At 39.7% G+C, this 13,308-nt stretch overlaps 1 protein-coding gene across 2 annotated transcripts in view; it reads left to right on the forward strand.

The window, feature by feature from the left end:
- The window catches only part of LOC140360594 (beta-1,3-glucosyltransferase-like), a 36,002-nt gene extending 26,453 nt beyond the window's left edge, over nucleotides 1-9,549 (forward strand). The window contains exons 11-15 of one of the 2 annotated variants that reach the window (XM_072445853.1): nucleotides 935-1,048; nucleotides 3,403-3,502; nucleotides 3,631-3,750; nucleotides 4,640-4,784; nucleotides 8,868-9,549. In XM_072445853.1, the coding sequence (XP_072301954.1) occupies nucleotides 935-1,048; nucleotides 3,403-3,502; nucleotides 3,631-3,750; nucleotides 4,640-4,784; nucleotides 8,868-9,002 (614 nt within the window). In that variant the 3' untranslated portion in view covers nucleotides 9,003-9,549. The remainder of the gene's footprint in view (nucleotides 1-934; nucleotides 1,049-3,402; nucleotides 3,503-3,630; nucleotides 3,751-4,639; nucleotides 4,785-8,867) is intronic. The other variant, XM_072445852.1, reaches the window with a different exon arrangement.
- Nucleotides 9,550-13,308: the final 3,759 nt, after the last annotated feature.

Genomic DNA, 13,308 nt, shown 5'->3' on the forward strand with positions numbered 1-13,308 from the left:
TGATGAGGCGCTCTGTATTTGCGGTGTACTTTGTGGAGAGGGTAGGCTCATTTGTTGCGTCATGATTTTCCTACTCTCCAAGTTATTCCACAGGTTTTGATTGGCATTTGGGCATCGGGCAGTGATTTATTACACCGTGAAATCACTTCAATATGAGCACCTTGTCAGCACTGCTAATTAATAACCCTGAGATGATTGTGCCCTTCATTTATTTTGGACACCTCTTCAAAATGAAAATATTAGCATGACACACCATGAACTGCACAGAGCATTAGAGCGTAAGGTTTTGACGCCTGAAAGTCATAACGGTGGCCGAAATCCCCAGTGAAATGAATAAACTTCCACTGTGTGAGATGAGACTAAAAAAGAGCTGACTGCCAATGTTCTCTATTGGCAGTCAGCTCTTTTTCTTTCATCTGAAACGCACTTTTTTTACTTTAACTTTGACTTTAAAAGCGTTTTAATAAGTTTTGACATACGCTGCCCAAAAAAATAGTCTTTGTATTGTCTATGATTAAAACTATTAATTATTTATCCAACTTAAACGTCTGGTGTTATTTCTAGCCTTTGGTTGATAATTTTAGACTATTTTAAGTTTTCTGCAATGCTTGAACCTCAATCAAAATCCCTTAAATCATTAAGATATTCATATTTTTTCAATATAGGCCTCCCCTACCTGTAAGACCAAAGCGAATTGTGATATGGATTTGATTTTTTTCCGTATTGCCTATGCCTAATTTAATAACCCAGAAGCTTTTTAAACGTCTAATCTAATCTCTCATTGAAAAACAAAAAGCAAACCACGTAGAAGACTATCTGCATATGATTTAAAGTTGTGACAAAAGTATTTACAAAGCTGGATTCAAGTATTTAGTTTGTAGTTGTCCTCATTTTGCTCCTTGGTTTTCCCCCTTGGTCTTTCTCCTCGTTTTAGTGCCCGTCGTGAAGAAGACGTGGGAGAGAGACGCAGACCTGCTGGAGTTCTACAGCGACGTCAGCGATGAGTCCATTCCCACCGTCAGCCTGGGCGTTCCCAACACCCTCAGAGGTCAGGCCTGTCGAGAACGGACCGAACCGACGTAGTGTTAGTGGTCATAAATGAACCAGCCATTTGAGTTTGTAGATCTTTAAGTGCTTAACTAGATCTGTATTGTCCTCTTGAGTGCTGAGGGCTGGGTGAGTTGATTATTTGGAAATGTCAAATTATTTCATGCAAAACATTTGTAGTATCAATAAAATAACACAACATTTAATAACATCTGTCAACAACTCTTGAAAATATTAAATTATATAAGATAAAAGTGTAAATATAGACCCCGTTCCCTGTAAATTCCCACGGGCTGAACACTCATCTCTGACCCACATTTGTTTATATCCACATTGAACTATGTAATGGAGGGGACAATGTTAAATGAACAATCTCACGGCTTGTTTAGATGCTCAAACAGGTCATGTGTCTTTGATGATGGAGACTGTTCTGTTCAGGCCTCACTTCAGGCAGAGATTGGAGTGAAGCACCTACAAGCTTTCTTGCAGTTTTGGCATTTTTTTTTGGGCTTGTGCCGTTTCTGAGCTCTGCAGCTGCAGAACCAAGTGATAAAGAGTGAAAATACTTTCTGCTCCTGTAAAATGTAGCGAGGTGAGAGGAGTCCTGCCTTCTTGATCTTCTGGAGCGAATGAAGCTTTTGTGCTTTTTAACCACTGCACTCCACTGGTGTTGGAGTTGAAGGACAGGTCATCTGCCACATGAACGCCCAGGAACAACACTGTTGACCCTCTCAATAATGGCACCATCTATACAGATGTCTATGTAGTGATCCTTCCCGCCTTCCTGAAGACACCATTCCCTTTGTTTTAGCCACATTGATGACAAGGTTGTGGATCCTGCGCCATCCTCCATCCTATATTATGACTCTGATTGTTTATGATTGGACCAAATCAGAATGATTATTGAGCACAGGCCACATTCAAGTATAGGAGAGGACAAATGCGGAAGATTGATTCACACAACTCAATCCAGTTTATTAAGTGTAAAAAGTAAATCAAAAGGACAATTGCTAATACTATGGAACCAGAAAGTGTTATTGTAAAAGCTGATGTATCTTTGTTACTATAAAAGCAGGAAAATGTAGCTATTGGCAGCGTTTAGGCTTTCCCATTACAGACTGGTGCATTGAAAAATCTGGCAGACCTTTATTGAATTTCCCTTCAAGTGGAAAAAGCTGGTGCCGCTGTCTACTGTTCTCTAATGCTACAAAACCAGATCCTTTATGAATTATTATATACACTTTATATTAATAAACTTTTAATTTGGTGTAAAACTTCCTTGCTATGAGCAGAGTCTCCTTTACTCTGTAACTTAGTCTGGTTGCATCACTTGTTGATCTGTGGAAATAGGTACATTTAATGTCGTACTGTGGAACATTGTTGTCACAGAAACACAATACAAGAATATGAGCAGGTATCCTTTAAAATGCCATTGAGCATTTACATCTACTGGTAGGTTGGAACCAGCACAAGTAGTTAATTTGTCATACTGTTTTACATAATTCTTGTGAAATATGTGTCAGAAACAAATATGAATACAAGTAATATTATTGCAACTTGGAACATCAGGACCATCACATCTGAGGCTGCAAAAGTGTTTGAGAAACAACAGTGTCCGTGGTGTTTTGAAAGAGCTCATTGCTGGGTGAGATTTGGATGCGTCCGAGTTACATCTCGTGATGTACTTTCACATCCTCTCACAGTGTGAGGCTCCTTCACTCACGCTCTCAGGATGATGGACACATTACACACTGCACTGTCCTGACCAGGCTTTTCCAAAAGAGATCCTTCTCTATGTTTAATGTCTTTTTAACACACACAAACAAATCACATTCTTGTTCACTGTAGATTATAAGTGTCATAAAAATGCCTAGTGTATGAACATGTTATATGATAATATAAAGAGTCAATTTAAATTTCTGCCTGTCCCAAACTGAGATGGAGTTAGTGCTTAGTTCAAAACACGCAGCATTTATGGTCAGAACCTTCCACCAGGTCCAGACCAAAGTCACCCACTGTTTCTCTGTGATCTGGTTACAGAAGATATATTATTCCTACAAGGACAATCAAGCTTAACTTTTAAAGTCCTTTGCAAATGACAGAAAGCTTAGTTTGAACTTTCTTTGTCTCCACCAGCTTTCCCTTTGAAGCACAGATTACCGTTACATTTTGCTCCTGGCCTATTGCTGACTCCATTTAGTTGAACTTGATTTCATTATTTGTTTAGAAGACATTTTTGTGTGTGAATAAAACACTACTTCAGTCCAGTGTGCATTTCTGTTACACTTTTGACATTTGTGCTCACTTGAGTGCGAAAATGTGACGTTTTTGTTCAATGTTTTTGTTTTCCAATAGGACACTGTGGGAAGACATTTGCCATTATGAAGCGTTTCCTGAGTGATGCTGTGCCAAAGACCGACTGGTTACTGATCGTCGACGATGACACGCTCATAAGGTAATTACAGTACAGAATAAAATAATTATAAGTCATAACCTATTACTTACAGAACTTTCAAGTATGATTAGTTTAAGTTGCACAAAACCTTACTTTACCTTAATCTAGTTTTACCTTTGATGGTGTAGTTTGCCCAGGCTGCGTCGTCTGCTGAGCTGCTACGACCCGAGAGACGCAGTGAGCCTTGGAGAGCGATACGGCTACGGTCTGGTCCAGAGCGGGTACAGTTACCCCACAGGAGGAGCAGGGTAAACCAGGCAAAATATATACAAAACACCTTTACATGTCAACACATGTCATATTTCATTGACGGAGAACATGTGGTGGAACATTAGGTATTTCCAGATAAACTGATCAGTAATTCCCAGGACCAAATGAGGAAATTGAAAAACTGTGAAATTGTACTTAAGAAATGTAGTTATATTCACAATGATATTTTTAATATTCAATTAGAGAAGTACAGTACAGAAAATATTTGCCTTTCAAGCGGTTTTATTTATGGACAAAACCAGGACCTAAAAAAGACTAGACTGGGCTAAACTAGACATGCACAGGTACCTTTTTGGTACAGCTTTGAGTTCTTCTCACCATTCACCAAGCTGTAGTATCATTTGTAATTGCTATGGCAACAGTGTTTATTGTCGTCACTCTGAAATGGTGATATGGCTGAAGAATAGAATGGTATTTTGTATTTTATGTATTGGTAAAGGGACAACACATATTCATGAACAGCATGTTAATATGTAAAGATTACAGCCAAAGTGGCTAATTTCCCTCTCAAATGCCTTGGCAGGTTGATCAAAGTATCTACAGGACAAAACAACAGTAATAGTCACACAAAAGTCACACTCGGAACACATCATATAAAGAAGAGTTCATTTGGAGTTAAAGAAACAACCCCATAATACTAAAAAGTTACTCATGGTAACATATTTGACCCTCCAACAACCATCCTAGAGATGGTGATCTCATCCCTGTGACAATCTGCAATCATGGTCATAACACCATATTGTGATTCACTGTTTCTCTGTTTAATGAAGCTGTCTGTTCAAACACACACGTTTTCCCTCCCACCTCTCCAATGTCATATTCATGTCTTGCCCAGGCCTGCTGTATTGAAGTATGCTGTTGTTGTAGGATGGTGCTGAGTCGTGTGGCTGTGTCTGAGATCGTCTCCAGCGGCTGCAGCTGTTACACTCTGGACGCTCCTGACGACATGGAGCTCGGAATGTGTCTCAAAACTCTGGACATTCCCATCACACACAACCCACTTTTCCACCAGGTAAACCCTGGAAATGCACTCAAATTCAAACTTCATTCCTATACAAAGTAAAAGAGTGATACTGTAGTATTACTATTACTCCAAATACTCCCACAAGAGGGTGACATTCAACGTTGATGTTGATTAAAGAATTTGATTAAAACTTGCCACACAACTCTTGGTGACAGTGTGGGTAATTTTATTAATTATATTTTAGAGGTCAAATATCTAAATTCATTAATTTTTATCAATAATTAATGGTTAATCTGAAAGTTTGTGAGAACGTAACTGTGACTTTGACCCCTTTTGTGGGAATAAATTAACACTGTAACAATTGTGGTTTAGGAAGACTTATTGGCCAAACAATCAAACAGATAAATATCAATATGAAATATGCAAATTAGTCATTAACAGTTGGAGAAATTAGATACGCTTGTTCTAGATCTATCTAGATATGCGTTAGCCGTGGCGCGTGCAATCAAGGCAAACCGGGACTGAACAATAAAATCTAAAGTTAGCATGTGTCAACAACTATGTTTAAATTGTTCCGAAATATTCCAATAAGCCTGTTTTCTCTCACTTCTGCTGCTGAAGCTTGAAGCTGAAGCATTCATTTAGCCATTTAGTGGCCTCTACAGGCCGATGATCATTATTGCGGGAAGCTTGGTTCTTCTTCTCCCGCCCCTTTTCATTCTGTTCAGAGGCTTGTTCATGCTCTGCTCTCTAACAAGAACTAACAGAACCTTCTTTTAGAAGACAACATAGCCTCAAACCAGGCTGAGTAACCCTGTGCGATCATGGACAGGTGCAGAGCATAACTGAGCATGTGCGAGGGGAAGCGACTCCTCAGCTTTTTTTAATGAACATTTATATACTTTTGTCAGACTACTTCTTCTCATTGGTAAATTGGACCATGGATCTGTTAATGCCATGTTGCTAATGCTAGTGGCTAATGGAGCTGAGAGGCTAATTCATGTTGACAGCAAAGAGAAAAGAAAGGCAGAAACCTAATAAATCCCAATCATTCAAAGTGAAAGAGACATTTTACCTGAAAAAAATGTTTTGTAATGATTTATTGCAGTTTTAAGTTAAACCACATAAAGTACCAAATATAAAAGGTTGGCAAAGCCTCGACAAATCAAATTTAATTTAAAACCGTGTGAATAAACGTTAACCTTTTACCTTTTTTTCAAGCTCCGGTAGTCGACATTATTTGGTGACTTTCAATTCAAATCTGCCAGTGGGTGCCAGTGGGTGGTGGTATTTCAGCACTGCGTTTATGAGCAGAGAAGACTACACCAGAAATTTAATTATTAGCAATTATTATTTGCAGTGTGCAGAGAGGAATCTGTTGAGTATTTTTTGCAGATTTTCCCTCAAAATGATACCCCAAAATTGTGCAAAAATAAGCTCAGTCACACATATATCAATTTATGCGCAATTATTCTGCTATATATATATTTTTATCTGTGATCAATGAATCAATATCAAAATATTTAATTCATGAAAATGCCCAAAAAATACGTATTTTGTTACTGACACGGTATCGAAAAATATATTCTTATGCACATAATATCAATACTTTATGTTTTAATAAAAGTGTACTAACATTTTTTCAAAACATTTTTATATTTAATTTTTTCTGCATAAATGTGTATTAATTATTGGATCAGTTCAAGTGGTGAAGTGAAAATAAATGTAGCCTCTCACCTCAAAGGTCAAATTGTTTGTAGTAGATAAGAAGCATTTTTATACCATCTACAATATTGTGATACTTGCCCCATCAAATTGATACTAGTGTCACCGATCACTCTATTGCTGGTTAACAAAGTACTCCTTATTTATAGCTCTGCACTTGCTGGATTTTGATAGATTTGAAACTGACTAAGATTATCGCTTAACAACAAGTGCGTTTCGAGCCTATTACGTTTCAAGATTTATATAACTTCAGGTGAAGAGTATAACTGTGTTTCCACCCTTACAAAATGTGCATATTATCAAAATGAACATAAGTAAAGTGAATAACAAATGCAAAGTTATTTCCATCAAGGTGTTACTTGAGGAAGATTAGAATGTTTTTGGGCAAGTTATGGTTGGCCGACATGTTTTGTTTAGCCTGAGCATCTTCACGTCTGGCGCAGTGCAGAGATGTTTGTTTAGCTCTGCTTTTACTGAAGGATTTGGAGCAAACAACCAGTTTTATGGGATCATGTGGATTATGTGAATTATTTAGTCTTTGTCCATCATCTGTGTCCATCATCTGTGTCCACTGCGGTGCGTCTGCTGCAGGTCTGTAGTCACAACAGTCACACGGATTTTCATATTCGCTTCATGAGTTTTCATGACTAAAAACAAGGCAAGTTTTCTGTAGAGCACAATTCATACACAAGAAGATTCAAAGGGCTTCACACAACAGGAAAAACATGCATTAAAATCACAACATAACATAAATCACAAAACAGTTTAAGAGCTAAAAGAGAAGAGTGCAAAGAAATAATGTATATACCCAGCTAAACAAAACAGTTTTTAGCTTAGATTTGAACATTGTCAGAGTAGAACCTGTCTCACATCTTCAAGAAGACTGTTCCAGATTTTAGCTGCATAAAACTGAAATGCAGATTCACCATGTTTAGTCCTGACTCTGGCACCAGCAGGAGGCCGGTCCATGTTTAGTCCTGACTCTGGCACCAGCAGGAGGCCGGTCCATGTTTAGTCCTGACTCTGGCACCAGCAGGAGGCCGGTCCATGTTTAGTCCTGACTCTGGCACCAGCAGGAGGCCGGTCCATGTTTAGTCCTGACTCTGGCACCAGCAGGAGGTCGGTCCATGTTTAGTCCTGACTCTGGCACCAGCAGGAGGCCGGTCCATGTTTAGTCCTGACTCTGGCACCAGCAGGAGGCCGGTCCATGTTTAGTCCTGACTCTGGCACCAGCAGGAGGCCGGTCCATGTTTAGTCCTGACTCTGGCACCAGCAGGAGGCCGGTCCATGTTTAAAACAATGAAGAGAATGGATGGAGACAAAACACCCCAGAGGAGAACCTGTGGGAAACTATAATCTCTTAAAACTGACAGCTCCACCCTTTTTCAGGTGGAAACTTGTTTTTTCTGTTATGCGCATAAAACTAAATCCACCTCAAGCGCGCGTATACACTGAATGTGAATTAAGGGTTCTAAGTACGATATTTGGAGTTTCCACCTCCCGTTACTTTTGTGATACTTCAAAATTCACATTAAAAATAAGGTGATTGAAACACAGTTTATGACTGTATTTGTTTTAGCTATTTTTAGCAGAGTAGCAATACAGTTCCTCGTTTCAAAGGATAAAACTTAATTTAAAATCCATTTCTTGACAGAGACACATTACGGTAAGTGAGATGGACATATCTCACTGTCTTATATTGACTTGACTTGTCCCTGCAACGCTCTCCAAACTCTTGGTGCATTTGTCTGTAACAGCTTTGCTTCAGCTCACTGCAGAAAACAATAACATCCATTTCAAACAGGGAGAGATCGCTATTTGAAACTGTATTGATTTCCTTTCCCTGAGATTGTACGGAGAAAATTACAACTCTGTAACTCTATTCTACTCTAAATCACATCATGTTCATTTTTAACAAATTGGATGTTGTTTGGATAAATTGGTTTTGTGCACTTTGATAGCGTAAGATTGCGAAAGGAAATATGTAACTTCTCCATGAAGATTATTGCTTTTCTTTTCTTTTTCTGCTAAACTTATCCATCTTGCATTTAATCAATTCAAGGTATTTTACTCCTTTAGAAAAACTGACCTGTAACTTGGCCTGGTTGTGTCATCTGCTGTCTCCAGGGAGATTAGGTTTGATGCCACACTGTGAAACATTCCAGGCATTACATCTCAATGGAGACCAGCAAATATTGATCCTGCATCAGAATCTTGTCACGAAAACGACTCATAAAGTTTAGATATTAGCCCGTATGCCATCAGCTGTTTACTGCGTGACTGTTCTAGTCTTGCACTTCACATTCTCGACTGTTTATATAGCATTCCCACATCAAACATAGAAAGCGTTAACTACCCATAACAGAAGAAGAATGTCCTCATCTTTGTTGTATTTTGATATTTTAGGCCCGACCCGATGACTACGCAGAGGCCCTCCTGTCTTCAAAGGAGGCGATTTCATTTCACAAACACTGGAATATCGACCCCATTGCCGTCTACAACAAGTGGCTACGAGACACCGACCAGCGAGACGAGCTGTAAAGACTTAAAGTTACACGTACGAACATAAAGCCATGGAAATAGTATTAGAAAGTTGGACCAAAATATATACAATATTATATAAGCACACTTATATACACAGTGTACACATTCTATAAGGGTAATTGTATTGGTATTTAACTAGGGTATTTTAGTTCAGGGGTAAATGCTTTATATCCCATAATTGTAAAGAAATGACTTATAATTTGTGCCTTTGATTCCATCTTGTGGCGGGATTTAGGATCTTGCAATTATTAAAAACACTATTTTACAAATGCAACTTGCAAACCGATAAAGAATCCACTGAACCTAATTATTTGTTGACTAGTGACGTGAGTTCTAATATGTTTTATTATGTCTCAATAGTAATCTAAATCATGTTGTGCTCTTGAGCCCTCACACCAGTCAAAACACTGCTCAGTCCTGACTACAGTTATAACTACAGTTACATTTTCATTTATTCCACCTATAGACCATTCCCAGAGACGTCACATTCTTTTTGCACTCGGTGGCAAAAAACTTTCAATTACCGGCTGTTTCTCTCGTTTAGAGCTGACGACGCATTTACTGCCTGATTTTCCTCTGATTTTCAGTGGTGCCCAGTCAGTCCCAGTCATGTCTCGTTGAAGACAGTCCCAGTCATGTCTCGTTGAAGACAGTCCCAGTCATGTCTCGTTGAAGACAGTCCCAGTCATGTCTCGTTGAAGACCGTCCCAGTCATGTCTAGTTGAAGACAGTCCCAGTCATGTCTCGTTGAAGACAGTCCCAGTCATGTCTCGTTGAAGACAGTCCCAGTCATGTCTCGTTGAAGACAGTCCCAGTCATGTCTGGTTGAAGACAGTCCCAGTCATGTCTCGTTGAAGACAGTCCCAGTCATGTCTAGTTGAAGACAGTCCCAGTCATGTCTCGTTGAAGTCAGTCCCAGTCATGTCTCGTTGAAGACAGTCCCAGCCATGTCTCGTTGAAGACAGTCCCAGCCATGTCTCGTTGAAGACAGTCCCAGTCATGTCTAGTTGATGACAGTCCCAGTCATGTCTCGTTGAAGACAGTCCCAGTCATGTCTCGTTGAAGACAGTCCCAGCCATGTCTCGTTGAAGACAGTCCCAGCCATGTCTCGTTGAAGACAGTCCCAGCCATGTCTCGTTGAAGACAGTCCCAGCCATGTCTCGTTGAAGACAGTCCCAGTCATGTCTAGTTGAAGACAGTCCCAGCCATGTCTCGTTGAAGACAGTCCCAGCCATGTCTCGTTGAAGACAGTCCCAGTCATGTCTAGTTGAAGACAGTCCCAGTCATGTCTAGTTGAAGACAGTCCCAGCCATGTCTCGTTGAAGACAGTCCCAGTCATGTCTCGTTGAAGACAGTCCCAGTCATGTCTAGTTGAAGACAGTCCCAGTCATGTCTCGTTGAAGACAGTCCCAGTCATGTCTAGTTGAAGACAGTCCCAGTCATGTCTAGTTGAAGACAGTCCCAGCCATGTCTCGTTGAAGACAGTCCCAGTCATGTCTCGTTGAAGACAGTCCCAGTCATGTCTAGTTGAAGATAGTCCCAGTCATGTCTCGTTGAAGACAGTCCCAGTCATGTCTCGTTGAAGACAGTCCCAGTCATGTCTCGTTGAAGACAGTCCCAGTCATGTCTCGTTGAAGACAGTCGCAGTCATGTCTCGTTGAAGACAGTCCCAGTCATGTCTCGTTGAAGACCGTCCCAGTCATGTCTAGTTGAAGACAGTCCCAGTCATGTCTCGTTGAAGACAGTCCCAGTCATGTCTCGTTGAAGACAGTCCCAGTCATGTCTGGTTGAAGACAGTCCCAGTCATGTCTCGTTGAAGACAGTCCCAGTCATGTCTAGTTGAAGACAGTCCCAGTCATGTCTCGTTGAAGACAGTCGCAGTCATGTCTCGTTGAAGACAGTCCCAGTCATGTCTCGTTGAAGACAGTCGCAGTCATGTCTCGTTGAAGACAGTCGCAGCTGCTTCAGGCTCGGAGTGTGGAGCTGTTAGACTGGACTTGCATCAAACATAAATGATGGCACTCACTGTGTCAATCAGCTGTGATGCTGTTGAAGCTGTAAACTGTCTTTTTTGTCTTTAAATGCAAGATATGAATCAGGGCCAATGGTTGGGAATGGTCTATAAACCAAGAAATGAAATACTGCCATGCAGAAATATTACTTTGATGAACTTGTCAAACTAGTTGAAATATTATGATTTGAATTGTTTTCTTTTAGATAATCGATAACAGACAAATATTAAAGGACATAGCAGTTTGAGCTGAGCAATAATCTATTGCATTATGATGATAATAATAATAGGTTTTATTTACATATAATGTCTATTATTTACCTTTGAGCTGGTTGACCTGGTTTATGGTCAATAGCTCTATAATTAATGGGCTTATTCACATGAACCAAAACACAATTATTTTTGGCCTGTAGTCTTTATTAGACAGGACAGTGCAGTGCAAAATGGGGGTGAGAGAAGGGAGGACATTCAGTAAATTGTGAAGATGAACCCCCAGTTCACAGAGCCTGGCATATGTGCTGCTGATCTGTCCATTCCACCATCGGCAGCACAAATCTGGCCCTCATGTCTAAACTAAAGGGAAATTTCAAATTTCACTACAGCCTTAAAAAGTGTTGGCATTATTCAACCAAGACGTGATTGTTGTCACTTATAATACTTAAGATCAGATCAAATAAGATATGCCTTTATTTTTCCACACATGGGGAAATTTCAGGGCACCTTTAATACATTAAGCCATAAGATTAATATGGCAAGTTTGTGGACCGAATCTCAGATAAATAATCAACTCAGTCAAGTTCAACATTTGTGGATCATAAGTTTGGATATTTGTGGATATTTCTGTGAAACCAGTGAATCTCCAGTAGAGTTAAAAAGCCCCAGGCCTCAATCATCAAACTGTAGAATGTGAACGCAACCTAATAATACAAACGCATATACTGTACATTAAAGTAATGGAAAATGTATTTAAACTATACAAATATTTTGGTGTTAAATGTGTGTATCATGCAGCCAAACTTGGGGCCTTAACATTTCTGTTATATTTTTTACATAAAAAAGATCTTAAATATACAGTAAATGTGATCAACTTTATGCAGAACTATTATATTGTGTATAATTCATTTGTGTTCAGACTTTCATTTGCACTTTGAGATGGAAGGAAATTGAACAATACTTATGTTTACATCAAAAGACTGTTTGACCTTCAAAGTAATTATAAAATGTATATTCTTCTCATGTGTTTACTGTCGCCACCTGGTATTCATTCAAATGGAAATTATTTTGTAATAAATGGACGTTGCTTTAAAAGGCATTTGTGGCTGTTGTGTTTTCTATGTAGTAAAAGTCTTACTCAACAGACAAAGCTCATATTACATCCATTACTAAAGGTGATACAAACATAAGTGACGCCATTTATTTATATTTAATATTCCCGCATTTGACTGATCCTCCCTCTTGGGAAAGGTGTCAGGAACAGCGCCCGGGTTTTTCACAGTCCACTGTTATGTTATTATCAGTTAACATTTGTTTACATTGGGATTAGAACAATATGGCGGCCGGTGGGGTACGGGTCACGTGACTGGCATGAGCCGAAAGGAAGATTTCATATTTTATGCCTCATTAAAGTTCATTCATTCATCTTGTACCGCTTGTTCCCGGTCGCAGTTGAACCCAGTGACTTTGATGCCTGACCAGCCAGTTCCTCCTACATTCTGTTCAAATGCAGAAGGGTCTGGAATAAAAAACTCTCCAAGCATGAACTGGTCCAACCACCGCCGCTAATTTATGTCACGTGTCTCTCAAATACAGAAGAAATCTCTCAAATCTTTTCGGAACGTTCAGAACAAAATATATAACTTCATTTACCTCAGACTCACAGAGTTTAATGCGTCGCTTGTTGACTCAGCAGAAGTCGGCAACGTTTCTCAATCTGTGTTATTTTCAAAATGGAGCGACTGGGTGTGATTCCGGGCCAAAACAAAGCGTGTAGTCTTGGCTGGTCAGGCAAGTGACTTTGGGCCTTGGGCGGGGTACAGCCTGGACATGGATGTGTGGTTTCATGGGGTAAAACACAGAGACAGAGACAACCATTCACTCTCACGATTCATTCATGTCGGGACGGTGGGAGGAAGAACCCTCTAACTACTCTGCCACCGTGCACCCCACCCCATTAACTGTCCCACTGTTCCACCGATTTTAGACTCTAAATTAAATACAGATTTGTCAAAGATCGGATTAAATTTAGACTACTGTACATGGCTGATTAATTGACGCTCCTCCACTCCTGTCTCC

This window comes from Eucyclogobius newberryi, unplaced genomic scaffold (genome assembly GCF_026437365.1).
Source record: "Eucyclogobius newberryi isolate DKJ021-1_F unplaced genomic scaffold, fEucNew1.0.hap1 SCAF_15, whole genome shotgun sequence".
NCBI lineage: Eukaryota > Metazoa > Chordata > Actinopteri > Gobiiformes > Gobiidae > Eucyclogobius > Eucyclogobius newberryi.